Source organism: Ornithodoros turicata, chromosome 8, assembly GCF_037126465.1.
Source record: "Ornithodoros turicata isolate Travis chromosome 8, ASM3712646v1, whole genome shotgun sequence".
NCBI lineage: Eukaryota > Metazoa > Arthropoda > Arachnida > Ixodida > Argasidae > Ornithodoros > Ornithodoros turicata.
This window is the reverse complement of record NC_088208.1, coordinates 30,157,641-30,170,193: the sequence shown is the minus strand read 5'-3', so window position 1 is coordinate 30,170,193 and position 12,553 is coordinate 30,157,641. Positions and strand designations below refer to the sequence as shown.

The window sequence follows — 12,553 nt, the reverse complement described above, 5'->3', positions numbered from 1 at the left end:
TGCCTTTTGTGAAAGAGAAGGAGTTGTAGTTTCTGCACTTCAGTGCCCTGAGACTGAGGAAGAACTTGACGAAGACAACAGAGTTTTCAGTCTCAGTGTATTCAAATATCGAAGTTCGTAACCAGCAGCTCGCCTGCTTCCTTGCGTTTTTACGTACGTAATCCATTGATTATTTGCTTTGGAACGATAATCGAGGTTTCTTCGCTGTGAGTCCGGCTCGGTGTTGCGTGACGTCAACGTTGCGTACAGCAGGTATCCAATCAGCGATGCGTGTCCGTTCACTGTCATGCGGCGGAGACACCGTCTAAGGCCGTGGCTGCGGTGCTTCCTTATAAAGAAACAAGAAAAAACAAATCGTTACACTCAAGACTCTCGTGTCTTCATGCAGAATGCTACCGAAGTTTGACTTCCGTCCCCTCATCACAGCTGCTGGCACATTTCCGCACACTTGCAACGTTGGCCGGACACCGGAGAGGTGCACGCGCGCTATTGCTGGGAAACAGACGCCAGCGGTGGCGGTGACGTGAACTATTCTTGGACAATCCGAAACTATATTTATTTTTTGCGGCTTCTTTTGAAACCCCGTGAAAGTGGGGTTTCAAAAGAACCCCGCGACGCTGACGGCATTTATATTGCTGATATTGCTATTGCATATGACGGCATTGATATTGCTGACGGCATTCATATATATATTTTTATGGTTCCGAGTTAGCGCCGCGGAGCAGCTGTGGCAATGGGTGGCTTACAGACGTGGACAGATGGAGAGAGGACAGCAGGAAGAAGTGGGGGACCAGGGGGGGGGGTTGTATGCCTCCTGGGCCGACTGGGAGCTGTGCCTACATCCGTCTACATAGTCTGCCGGAAAACCCAGGGGAAACATATCAGACAGCACAGCCGGTGGTAGGGTTCGAACCCACCACCTCCCAGTCTTCAGCACGACCTTGGCTGCCACCAATGCGCGGACGCTGTAACCCATTCGGCCAGTTGGCCCGTAGTGGAACTTTAAGCATACTGCCGAACAGCTAGAGCTTCATTTATGGTGTCCTCGACTGGACTACTCTGAACTGGAGCGGGTCAGACCGCTACTCCGGCTCCGAGCCGGAGGAATCGTGCAGAAGCCGAACGAAGACGGCTGGTTCGAGCACAGGAGCGGGGAGGGAATGTTAACTCCCGTGACTTCCCGTGTTTCCCTCGTACAGTCAAAACGACGACGACGCAAAGTGCAGAACGTGGCAGGCATGCATGGCGGAACAGAAACACTACTCAGCGGAAGCTGGCGCAGTCACGTGACCGGAACCCAACCATATTTCGCAACCGCTCCGACGGCGTTGGTGAGAGCACTCTGGAGCGCTCCGCGAGTTGGAGGAAAGAGCTCCAAATGAGCCAGCGGAATTCAGTGAGAGTGCTCCGTTTCGACCAATCGAAGATGAGACGTCACTCCAGGGCGCACCAGAGCGATCGGAACCAACCAGTCGAAGACACCATTAATGATGGTGAATGGGGAGTTTCGTCGTCAGGGGGGACATTCTATACCCCATTGCTGGTGGTGATGTGGGGGAACGAAATAATGAGTCCCTTCACAATAACGTCCAAAAAGGTCAAAAGAGCTCTGAGGGCAGAGCGTTGGTGAGCTGGATTGGGCCATGGACCTTTACAGTAAGGATCAAAGTCCTGTGGTGCCCAAAAAGGTCAAAAGAGCTCTCAGGGCAAAGCGTTGGTGGGCTTGGATTTGGCCATGGACAGCAATTTTGATAGGGGGGGGGGGGGCAAGAGTCCAGCTGGTTAAGAGATCTGGAAGTTGTGGTTCGGAAAGTGTGGTTCTGTTCTGACCCCGCCGATACCTTTTGGCTTTGGCTAGGCTAAATTTTAACGATGGATTTTATCGATGTCACAGCACGGAAACACTCCAGCGCAACATTAAAACGACACAACGCCGTTGGCATCTTACAAGAACGAAACCACGATATCCGCGTCCCACCCTAGCAGGAAATGGTTGAGGCGGACGGTGCGGCATCGTGCTTTACAAAAGGAGGAGAAAGAATCACGACGCGCGTGCTGTTCGTGCTCGCGTTTATTTTTATCTTGCGTCATTCAAACCTTTATCCTCTTGTCATCGGTAATAGCCGCACCAGGGACGTGTCCCACTTTTCTTACGAGTGACGGGAAGTATATAGCCCCGCGGCAAATCCAATGACCAACATCGGAGAAAGTCACCCGACCAGTTGTGGCCAGAGGCAAGAGGGAAGTCCCCCCCCCCCCTCCTCCTTTGGATGATTCTCTCGCTTAATATTATACTCTCCCCCCTCCCGTGTTTATGTGGTCGCTGTTTATAGGAGAGATTTGTGCGGATAAGTGCCGTCATGGCGTATACGGGAGCTGTGCGGGCGGCGTGTGTGTGTGTGCGTTGATGTGCGTCGATTTCTTTCAATGAGTGCGAATTCGAACGGATAAAAGAGGATAAACCATGCTTTGGCGCCACACCAAGGGCATCTATGTCGTCACCGACACCCGAGGAGTAAGTGAAGTCGGACTTATTGCGATTGATGATGACGATAATGATAAGGTGTGTGTTTGCATTCTGAACACACTCTTTTTTTGTTGTTGTTGTCGCCGCTGCTGCTGCGTCCAGAGCAAAGAAATTAAAGCAGCGGTTCGTTGTATGAATAGTGGGTAGCACGTCTCTCGTATGTGTGCACTTGTGCTAATAATAATGATACCGTTACGCTACACGTAAGGCTTGTCTGCGCAGTGTGGCGACGTGTTGCACGTGCCGCAGGGTATAGAACTGCGGCTAATTTCAACCACCTGGGGTTCTTTTGACGTGCGCAGGAAATCTCCGACACACGGAGCTGCAGAAGCGATTGTGCTAGTATAGCCTAAAAGAACGCTTTCTGTGCGTGAAACCCGTGGTGACGATGCCTGTCCTTTTAAACGTAACATCGTTACCATGGTGTTTGAGGGTACACGCTACACGCGTTTTTTTTTTCTTCCTTTTGTTACAGTATAGTTACAGTCCTGGAATATAGGGAGAGAGTTCTGGGAGTTCATTTGTTCAAGTTCGTTCATTGTCCATATAACTTCATGCGTCGAGATAAGGGTGCTGCCCGCTGACCAATAGACGCGTTCGGATTATCTTTAGATCGCCCGAACTTTCGTATAGCGGGAAACCAGCCGGCGTAGAAACGTCTACTGCAGCGAGAGAGAGAGCGACGATAGCGTCGGCGTGTTTGTAATTATTTTTACACGTCCACTTTCACTACACAGTCTGCTTCACTTCCGGTCATTATGCCGACCTCGCGCTAATTGTCAGCCTTTCCTAAACGAGCCTTTCGCTGCTTCCCACGTCTTCATTACGACTCTCTCTTTTTTTTTCTTTTTTTTTTCACATTCATAGTACCTATCGACAACCTGTATTGTGCAAGATCTGTGGACTTTGCTGGAACAGCACTAAATTGGCCGACAGTGCCCGTGACCAACGCACATAGCATATACACAACATATCGCACGCGAATCATTCTGAAGCATTTTAAATGAACCTCAATATAGGCATTGAGGCATGATATAACTTAGGCATGATGTTGAGGCAAACATACCATGAAGGTCACCTGCAGCGCTGCAGTCGTGCATCGCTTTGCTCCCCCTCGTGTTTGCTCATTACCGGGATACTTGAGCGCGCAGCACAGGATTGAGCTCCATTTATATGCCTTGTAACCTTTTGCAGCTCCTATTGTGCAACTGCTCAATAGGAATACGCAAATGACGTTCGTTTCTCAAATACTTTTGTGCACGTCCATGAGAAGCGGGGCCTTGCTCAACCCACCGGAGTACATGAGTCATGGAACACAACGCGAAATATGAAATATCAACCACGTACCTATATATACTCTCTTATGCAAGCACACTATATATAGGCAAACAAATTGTTTTTCAGAGCCAGCGGGTGCGTTGACCGTGTGAGAGCGTTAAAAAAACAATATGGTTTCCTCTGTAAAGCGATTCTCTCTGTACTGTAGCCATGCCGAAATGGGGTATGATACCATACTCGTCATGAAACGTCCCCTTGCAGCACAAGGGCATCGTAAACCCGCTGTTTTTGTAACCATCCTCGACGAGATCGCTTGTGGCAAAATCACAGTCCTGTCCTGGTCACAGGAAGTGTCGTCTCGAAATCACGTGGCCTTGTTTGCATTGCGCGTCAGCACTGGCAGCTAGCGTTCCTTACCAGGATGAAAGCTGTAAAACGAACATGTTGTTGCTGGCACAAATTACGGGGTGTCCCTCCCCCGACACGTGCAGATAGTCTACACGATGAAACAAGCTACAAAAGTGGTTAGCTTGTTTCGCCATAGGCCACCTGCATAGAATCGTCGACGTAAGTTGTGTAGTGCCATTTGCCACATCCTTGGCATCAGTGTGCCAACGACTAGAGGCAACAATTGCAGGCCTGTATATTGCGGAATATATTGGCTAAAACTTCGTGAAGGTTATTGAAAGCGATCAGCAATAATATAGACGCGTGATGAGGATGCGTGGGCTGTTTTACTGCGGGATATGTAGTACCCCATCCCCGTTACATGTGGGTTATTACATGGGCAAGATTTGAATCAAATGGATGCAAGATACATACACAAGCGTTTGACGGGTGAGGCATAAACTGTCACATGGTTCCCACTGGTCCTTGAAGGCCTTGAAAACGCTGAAATTTGAAAATGCAATAATCAGGGGCTGGAAAACAATGGAATATTCCGTCTGTCCTTAAAAACTCGTGATTTTGCTTCGTTTTCTTGTTCTCATGGAGCTGCTATACTGCAAATGAGACCACATTCCCGGAGTCCGAACTATAGTATGAAACTATAGTTCGAAAAAACGGGAGCAATAGCATCAGACAATCAGACATTTGCAATAGGAATCAAGAGGCGAAAAATGGACGGAGCCCTCCCGTTGTATTAAACAATTAATTTTCCACGCTGCGCCATGATCTTTCAGAATGGAGCAGTAACGGTCACGTTAGTGAACGGGCCACTGTTGTGTGGTACCCTTGTGTTCTCTCCTGTAATACCTGTAGGCTGTCCTTGCACCCCCTGTTGTTTGGATTTTTTTTTTTTGTGAAATCCTGACCATAAACTGTGTTCATCCCACATGAAGTGGCCTTCAACATTAAGAAGTCATTGAAAGACCCTCTAATTTTTGTTACAAAGTACGGTGGGAGCCACGCTGCCACCATGCTCCACCGAGTGAAGAGTATCCACCTTGGCGCTATTCTTTGATCATTTATGCTACCGCAGAAGTCGTGTCCTCGCCACTCTGCCAATCCTCCTCATCCAGAGAGAGCCCAAATATCGAACACAATGAAGCTATACGATGGAGCAGTACGTACGAACACATGGGACGCAACCACCGTTGGACCCTCTCCAAAGTGTCTCGAAGATCGTTTAGATATTGCGTCACGTTTCGTCATCGGCCGCGGCTCTATCACTCCCACTTCAGTCACGCAGTTTAGCCACGCTGCCAACATTTATTTCGACCTTGACTGCAGACGAGGCAGTTGGAATGCATAAACAAGAGAGTCAGTGAAGCGATAATGCCCGTTCACTCATCCGCAACATGCACGCACCTCCATTCATAACCAATAACACTACACATTTCATTCTAGAGCAGCCAGAGCTTTTTTCTTTTTTTCTTTTTTTAATGCCGTGTATATAATACCGGCAACCAACTACCGTTGAAGATGTGTGTAGCGCTACCTAGCGTGTAACGTGTCAACTTCTCAAAGAGCATTGCATCCAATGCTCACTGACAGGTTGGCGCATTGCACTCTAGATGGCGCTACGCGCATCTTCAATAGCCGTCGGCTTCAAAGCCTGTGTAACAGGGGTATTGGTGAGATTCACCTTAAAGCTCTAACTCTCATCTTGATCTTGAATGAAACTGCGTGCCATACTGCTATATTTATGCTTTGCTTGCTTGGAAATCAATTTGCGTGCATGACTGACGCAACAATACGAACGACCTTTTATTAGTTATTAGTTGCTCTGGAGTAGCCAGTCCCACTTTAAGCGAGGCCTACATCTCCATATTTCTTTCCACCACCACCGTCACGATATTTTAGGCAACTGGACCTTTTTCACATTCGCGCCGTTTCCTAGCGGCTTTCCAGCGAACTACCCTCGGCGCGCGCCAAAACAAACCCACGTGGGTAGCATAAAAACAGGTCTTGGAGTGAGGCCGATGAGTTCGCGCGGTATACCCGCTTGTCCCCGCTACTGTCGTCCCCATCCAGCGCCATCTATTGAACACGGATATAACCCTGTCCGGCGCATCCAAGGTCATCGGCGCCGCAGCGCATGCGCATAAACAGTTGCGAAAAAAGGTCCAACCACAGGATGACGATAACTACTCACCGTCTCGGCACACTGACTTTCCGACTAAACAAAAGGCTCTAAGAAAAAATAAGTTGAATAATTTTAGTCCTTTTTGGGAACTGGACACGTGTCCGTAACCATTAGTGCCGCAAGTTTAATGCGCGAAAGTTAATGTGAAGTTTAGGAGCTATTTCCGGTACTGAGGGATAACTTTCAGGGTCAGGGCACTAAAATGGAGAGTAATTATAATCCAAGTGACTACACTCGTGTTCAACTTAAGAAGGGAAAGAAATCTAGTCCGTCAACTACATACGCCTTTGGAGATGGGAGACTTCAACGTGGACGTTTCACTGGCCTATAGAACACCACTTTCCTAAGTAAGATGTCCGAACAACTGGACCTTACGCTGTGCACCGACATCCGCCAGCCCACAACTACAGACACGGCTCAATGCATAGACTCGGTGTTCCAGAACAGTCCCCTCGTTCAGGACACCACTCACCTTGCCGACCATTTCAGCGAACCACAAATCAATACTCATCACGCTTAAATAAATTTGTCTACACGCTTTCATCCGGCCTCATTTCATTTTCACCACACGCACAGCCGACGCTGAATTTCGCGTTACACACGAGTCGTATAACCGTCCTGTATTTTTTTTTTCTTTTTAATATAGAGTCCCAATACCCCTGCACACCACGAGAGGATATATCCAACCCCCCTCCCCCCGCAGCAATCTCCGCGCATCCGCATCCCTGTCTTCCTGTCGCATAGTAGCTGCCTGTTGCATGTGCCCGATCAATATGGTAGTACTGGCACTGAAAGCACGCCTCGGGGGACAACTTTTTCAGTCGGTTCGCCTATTTTATTTTCCGCCTTGGTAAACAAGAGTGCCTCTACCACTCGGTGATATTCCCCTTCGTGGAGCTTAGCATAAAAACGGGTTGACAGCCCATTTGGCCTTGTCGGCTCGTCAAGTGGGGTTGATGTTCTATTTTTGGTGGTCGTTTATGTTAGGTACGACGCTACGCCTTCTCTGGGTGCTCTGTTTTGTACTGCGTTGTGCTGAAGTATACGATTGGACTTCTGCAAAGTGTTTGAACGACCCTGCTGAACGTGCTCTTTCTAAACGGAAGTAATTGTTTCCACTGTCTGTTTATGTAGACGTAAGCTACATTAGTGGTTTCGTTATCCGATCTTTGCGAAAATCAGTTTCAAATTATAGTCCGTAAACTTGATGGTGTCGCGTTTTAATTCATCTCTGTAGTGCCTCTTTTACAAATTTAAAAAAAATCGTGTTATGCTACCTCATTTCTTCGGCATCTTCTAAAAACTATTGGGTAGCGTTTCTTACCGTGCCACGCGAGAGAACTCGACTCCGATCTTCAACTTGTCGTTGTCCCATAACGGCCGGTGATTCGCCACGAGCTCTCGCGCGAGCCTATCAAAGCGGCTTTGGAGCGCGCGAACCTTAAATGTAACGGTAACGACCGCTATCACAAAGTCGAAGATCGAGGCCCACAATGTAGCTACAGGGAGCTGATCTTCCCTCGGGGGACAGACCGTATACGCCGATGCATACCCTATAGTCGGGCTTCCTTGCCACGTGCACGCCTATATACATTTACCGATGTGCGACACCGCCGAGTTCCTCAAATATTTCAAATGCCTTCGAGATACTCTAGACGCTCTGTACTGTGTCTTCAAATGACTCTCAGTGCTCCTTTCGGGTGGCTTTCCCCCGTTACATGTCGACCTCTTATTGTTCCCCTATTGTACAGCCATCCGAGGACACCTCGAGTGTCCTGCGAACTATACTATAAGCCTGTTTCAACTTTATTCTCACATCGCTCACTTAATGGGGATGACACGCTGAACGCTAGATATTGCACAGAACGATATACTCCCTGGTTTGTAGAAAACGTTGGGCGTACCCCTTTTTGTGACAATCACCATATCGGCGCCAGTGTTGCGGAATGGGATCACCCATTCCATTCCAATTCCATTCCGAGGAATGAAGATTTGTGATAATTCCATTCCTTTCAATTCCTCGGAATGAAAAGGTATAGTCAATTCCCACTCCTGGAATGGAATGGCTTGGCAACCCCATTCCATTCCTTTAATTCCACCAATAAAGGAATTAGGACCGGTAACCGTACTAGCTAGCCCAGCGGTGCTATTGAGAAGATTGACATTACCCAGCACGGAAAAAGCACAAAGACAAGGTTATTTCGCCCTCCTCCTCTCCTCCTCCTCCTCCTCCTCCTCCTCCTCCTCTTCATTGGCATCATCATTACAGGAGTTTTCCACTAAAGTAACTGGTGCAAGTGATGTGGGGCTGCGGGCCTCACACTATAGTGAAGCCAAAATCTCCATTTTATTTTTTTCTTAAAACCAAACCAAACCATCGCCCTTGACCGTGTGGCACCCAGACTATTACATTCCAATTCCATTCCGCCTGCGAAAAAATTGCCTAATTCCATTCCCAGGACAACAACAACATATATATTGTGATGATGAAGTGGGGAGGTTTTCCACTCTAGGAGTGGAACGCTACCCCAGGACAGTATCTGCCATTCCGTTCCAATTCCATTCCAGGGCTCTGATAAATGTGGAATGATTCCGGAATCCTTCCAACCGCGGAGTGGTAACCCCGCAACCCTGATCGGCACACTTGTCACAAAGAGCCCGTACTGCTTTCATCGGGGAGAACTATGTCATTCGGGATGATGACTCGCTGTAGTAGCGTGCTATGCGGTGAAACATCCCATGTCATCCTCATCACTTACCTTTTATTTTTATTTATTTATATTAATTGTGTTGTTGTTGCATTTACCTGCACTAAATTTTGTACTCCCGTCCCGCGCAAATATTGTGAACACACGTGTCGCATTGTCAGCGCTTAAAACTCGGAAACGAAAACAACGGACAAAAACCAAAGAAAGCCCGCATAACTTCACGCTGCTGACAGGCCTGACGGCCATTGTCAGCGAGAAGGACGCAGAAAGGACCTTCGTAACGTGGAAGGCACGGACGGGAATGTTGACGTTGAACGCCGATGAAGACATTTACTATTGTTTTAGCTTCGTTCGACGCGCTGTCGTTGTAACGCGCGCTAACCCGTATTCCGTTTCAGTCGAGGTCGATCGCGGTGCCCTTTGTTCTATCTAATTCTCCAGAAGGTTTCTCCATATATAATCGATTCCCTTCTAACCGTGGTATATAGCTGCGAGACTTTTGTTCCAAAGCGCTGTTGTTCGCTAGAAAAGATTTCCGACTGTATTGAAACTTGTCTAGTAGTCGTTTACGCCTGTAGATTCACTATTTCAGTTGGGCTTTTTCGGCATTTTGACGTAGAATTTGTGTTTTTTCGATTGTTTATGTGGTCGGCACTCAAGAAATTGCACGTAACGTTCAGGCGTTACGTGTATGGCTAAATTAATTAAATAAACTTGATTAATTTCATTTTGAAATGACTCGTTATTTCATTTAATAAAATAAGCTAACTTCGCGAGCCTCTTCATCGGAGAGAGAGACGCACTAGCCAATTATTCATATCCCAATTTGCGAAATTCCCGAAGTCCTCGCTCTCAAAATAAATTGAATTGAATTTGAAAAAGGAAAGGGTAAGGACTTCGGCTTGTTGGTGGGACATCCTAAGAGAGTAAATAGTACAGCATTGGTTCATCGTCTATCGCCTTTCCGTCTTCATCCTGGATTCGTCTGGGATCTGCATGTACTGTTATTCCTCTTTGTGAAAAGGAAAATCATTGAATAAATAAAATTCTCTATCGCTTCGTAAGTTCAGTTCCTTCTACAATGAAAACAATGTTCATTTTTTGGCGGCACGCCCTATAATATTAGGTGGAAACATCTTTACCCAGGGAATATAATCAACTACGGAATTTGCAGAAATTCGTTGATATTTTATCTCGTGAAGTCTTGCGGCCACCGGGAATGGGGCTGCGTCGAAAACAAATGAAATTCCTCTTGGTTGTACGGGACGGAATTTGACGGGTCGGATATAGGATGCGTCGAATTTTACGCCACTTGAATCTGAAAACAATCTGTGATATAACATAAATCGACCCCGTATGACTGCTAGATGAGTTCGGCGCCATAAGTCATGCACTCGGACTTGCAACAACCTGATACAGAGAACTGCTGTCTCCTCTACGCGCAACCTCGAGTCTCTTCCTACAGCACCATGCATAAAGTGCTTCCTTGTACGTGCTCACTCTTAGCTAGCTCATCCGTTGCTTTGTCTTCCTTTCTGAAATGGCCGTTGTCCACAAGGTCGATTGGCCAATGTTATCTACGCTGACGTTCTTCGAAGCATATGATTACCATCACCACCTTGAAGCATATATGTTCCTGTCACCGACTGTGCTGTCTGAGGTTTTCCCTGGGTTTTCCGAGCACTTCCCGGACGAATGTCGGCACAGTTCCCCCCTTGAAGTCGGCCCAGGACGCATACTAATCCTCCTGTCCTCCCCTCCTTACTGCTGTCCTCTCTCCACCTGTCTATGTCTGTACGCCGCTCATAGCCACTGTTGCTTCGCGGCGCTAACACCGAATAAAAAAAATAAAAGCTTATATGACTGTATAGTTGGGAATTTCGGTTCCTGAAAGAGAGCACATCATGGCAGAGAGAAAGTTATCTAACGAAGGCGTTATTGAAGCTGCTTCACAATACCCAGGTTGTCATGCCTGCAGTTTTTGCACTTTCGAACGCACGAAGATGACATACGTAATGCCCTGACAATACATCGATTATACGCATACAGATTGCATTGCGTGGTCCCTCCTGCGTGCGTTTTGTAACTTCGCTGTTGTCTAGAACAGCAATGCTGACCATCTGACGGAGCTTATTTCTATTTCCATTACAGAGGAACCGGCATCTGATGGAGGACATTGTTTCTCCACTGAGCACCTTGAGGAACTTATCCGGTAAGTACGGCAATTTTTATCGCTGTTTTAATTTCGTCCGTCGGCAACTTCGTCGTGGCTATGTAGCGTCCACGCACAGTAATGTTTTTGCACCTTTCGAGTGTAATCGTCTTGCTCTATGGCACGCACCTTGGTAGTGTAAATTTCGCACCATACAGAGGGGTACCTTGTAAGACGCCGTTCTAAATGGTGTACTCTACGAAACGCCCGTTTTCAATCATACGCTACAGAAAACACGACTTCAGGTGTGTGCATTCCGTTTAAAACTCTGTCTCGGTATTCTGCAAACGCCACTCGTGTTACGCCTTTCTGCTCAGTCCGCGGAATAAAGAAAGGGGTGTTTATTTAGAGAAAGCTTTTTACAAGCTGAAAGGTGTACAAAAATGTATTGACCCAATTTAGTGATTTCAGGCCTGGCGTGAAATTAAAATGACAATTGAAATTACATTAAAAATGTGAACGTGAAAATACAAAAACTACAGCACCAGGCACACCACAGTTAACACTTATCATCAACCGATGTAATGTAATAATAATAATAGGGAATAGGTAAAATAGAGCTAGATACAAAATCTTCCAAGCATATCCATGTATGCCCATGAAGAAGACCGAGAGACACGGACACGGAAGGGGGGGAGGGGGGGACGACACACGCAAGTTCTCAGACACGGTCTTCGTCATGGATCTACACCAGCTCCACACTTTTTTTTTTCCGCAATACACTTCAGTTGTGAATGACGCCTGTTCTGTGTGTACAGCTCCGATCAACCTTAATAATAACACTGGAAAAAATTCGGTCTCATTTTCCAGCGCGATAACAGCAACCCTTGGGGCATTAAACTAACAGAATAATTTTGTTCGATAAAGATTTCCTCGCGGCCCCAAGGGTTACTCCAATCGCGCTCGGGTATGACACCACGGTTTTTGCAGTGTTATTATTAAGGTTGACCGGAGCTGTACCTTCTGTCCTCGTCTTTCACGTCCCCAAATATTGCAGTATGCTACACCAGCTAGCCCGCACCCTTTCCCTCGTTTCGTATCCTGTATGGCCGTGCACGGATAACATGACGTAAGGTGTTGGACAACAGAAACGCATTCTCCTGCAGTACACCTTTCGAAGTATTCCGTCCACATATTACGATGCCGGTAAACCCAAGAAGGAAAAGAACCCATATCGACCTTTTATCTCCCTTCAACCCGAATTCTGTATATATACGCAACGGCCCAGTGATGAAGTTGGC

General features: G+C 47.2%; 1 protein-coding gene across 5 annotated transcripts in view; it reads left to right on the top strand.

Annotated features, from left to right (window-relative positions):
- The window catches only part of LOC135366914 (rap guanine nucleotide exchange factor 4-like), a 334,286-nt gene that overhangs the window by 264,666 nt on the left and 57,067 nt on the right, over nucleotides 1-12,553 (top strand). For 4 of the 5 annotated variants that reach the window (XM_064599902.1, XM_064599901.1, XM_064599903.1 and 1 more), the window contains one exon: nucleotides 11,252-11,312. In XM_064599902.1, coding sequence (XP_064455972.1) covers nucleotides 11,252-11,312 — 61 coding nt within the window. Of the gene's footprint in view, nucleotides 1-2,074; nucleotides 2,516-11,251; nucleotides 11,313-12,553 lie in introns of those variants that run through there. The other variant, XM_064599905.1, reaches the window with a different exon arrangement.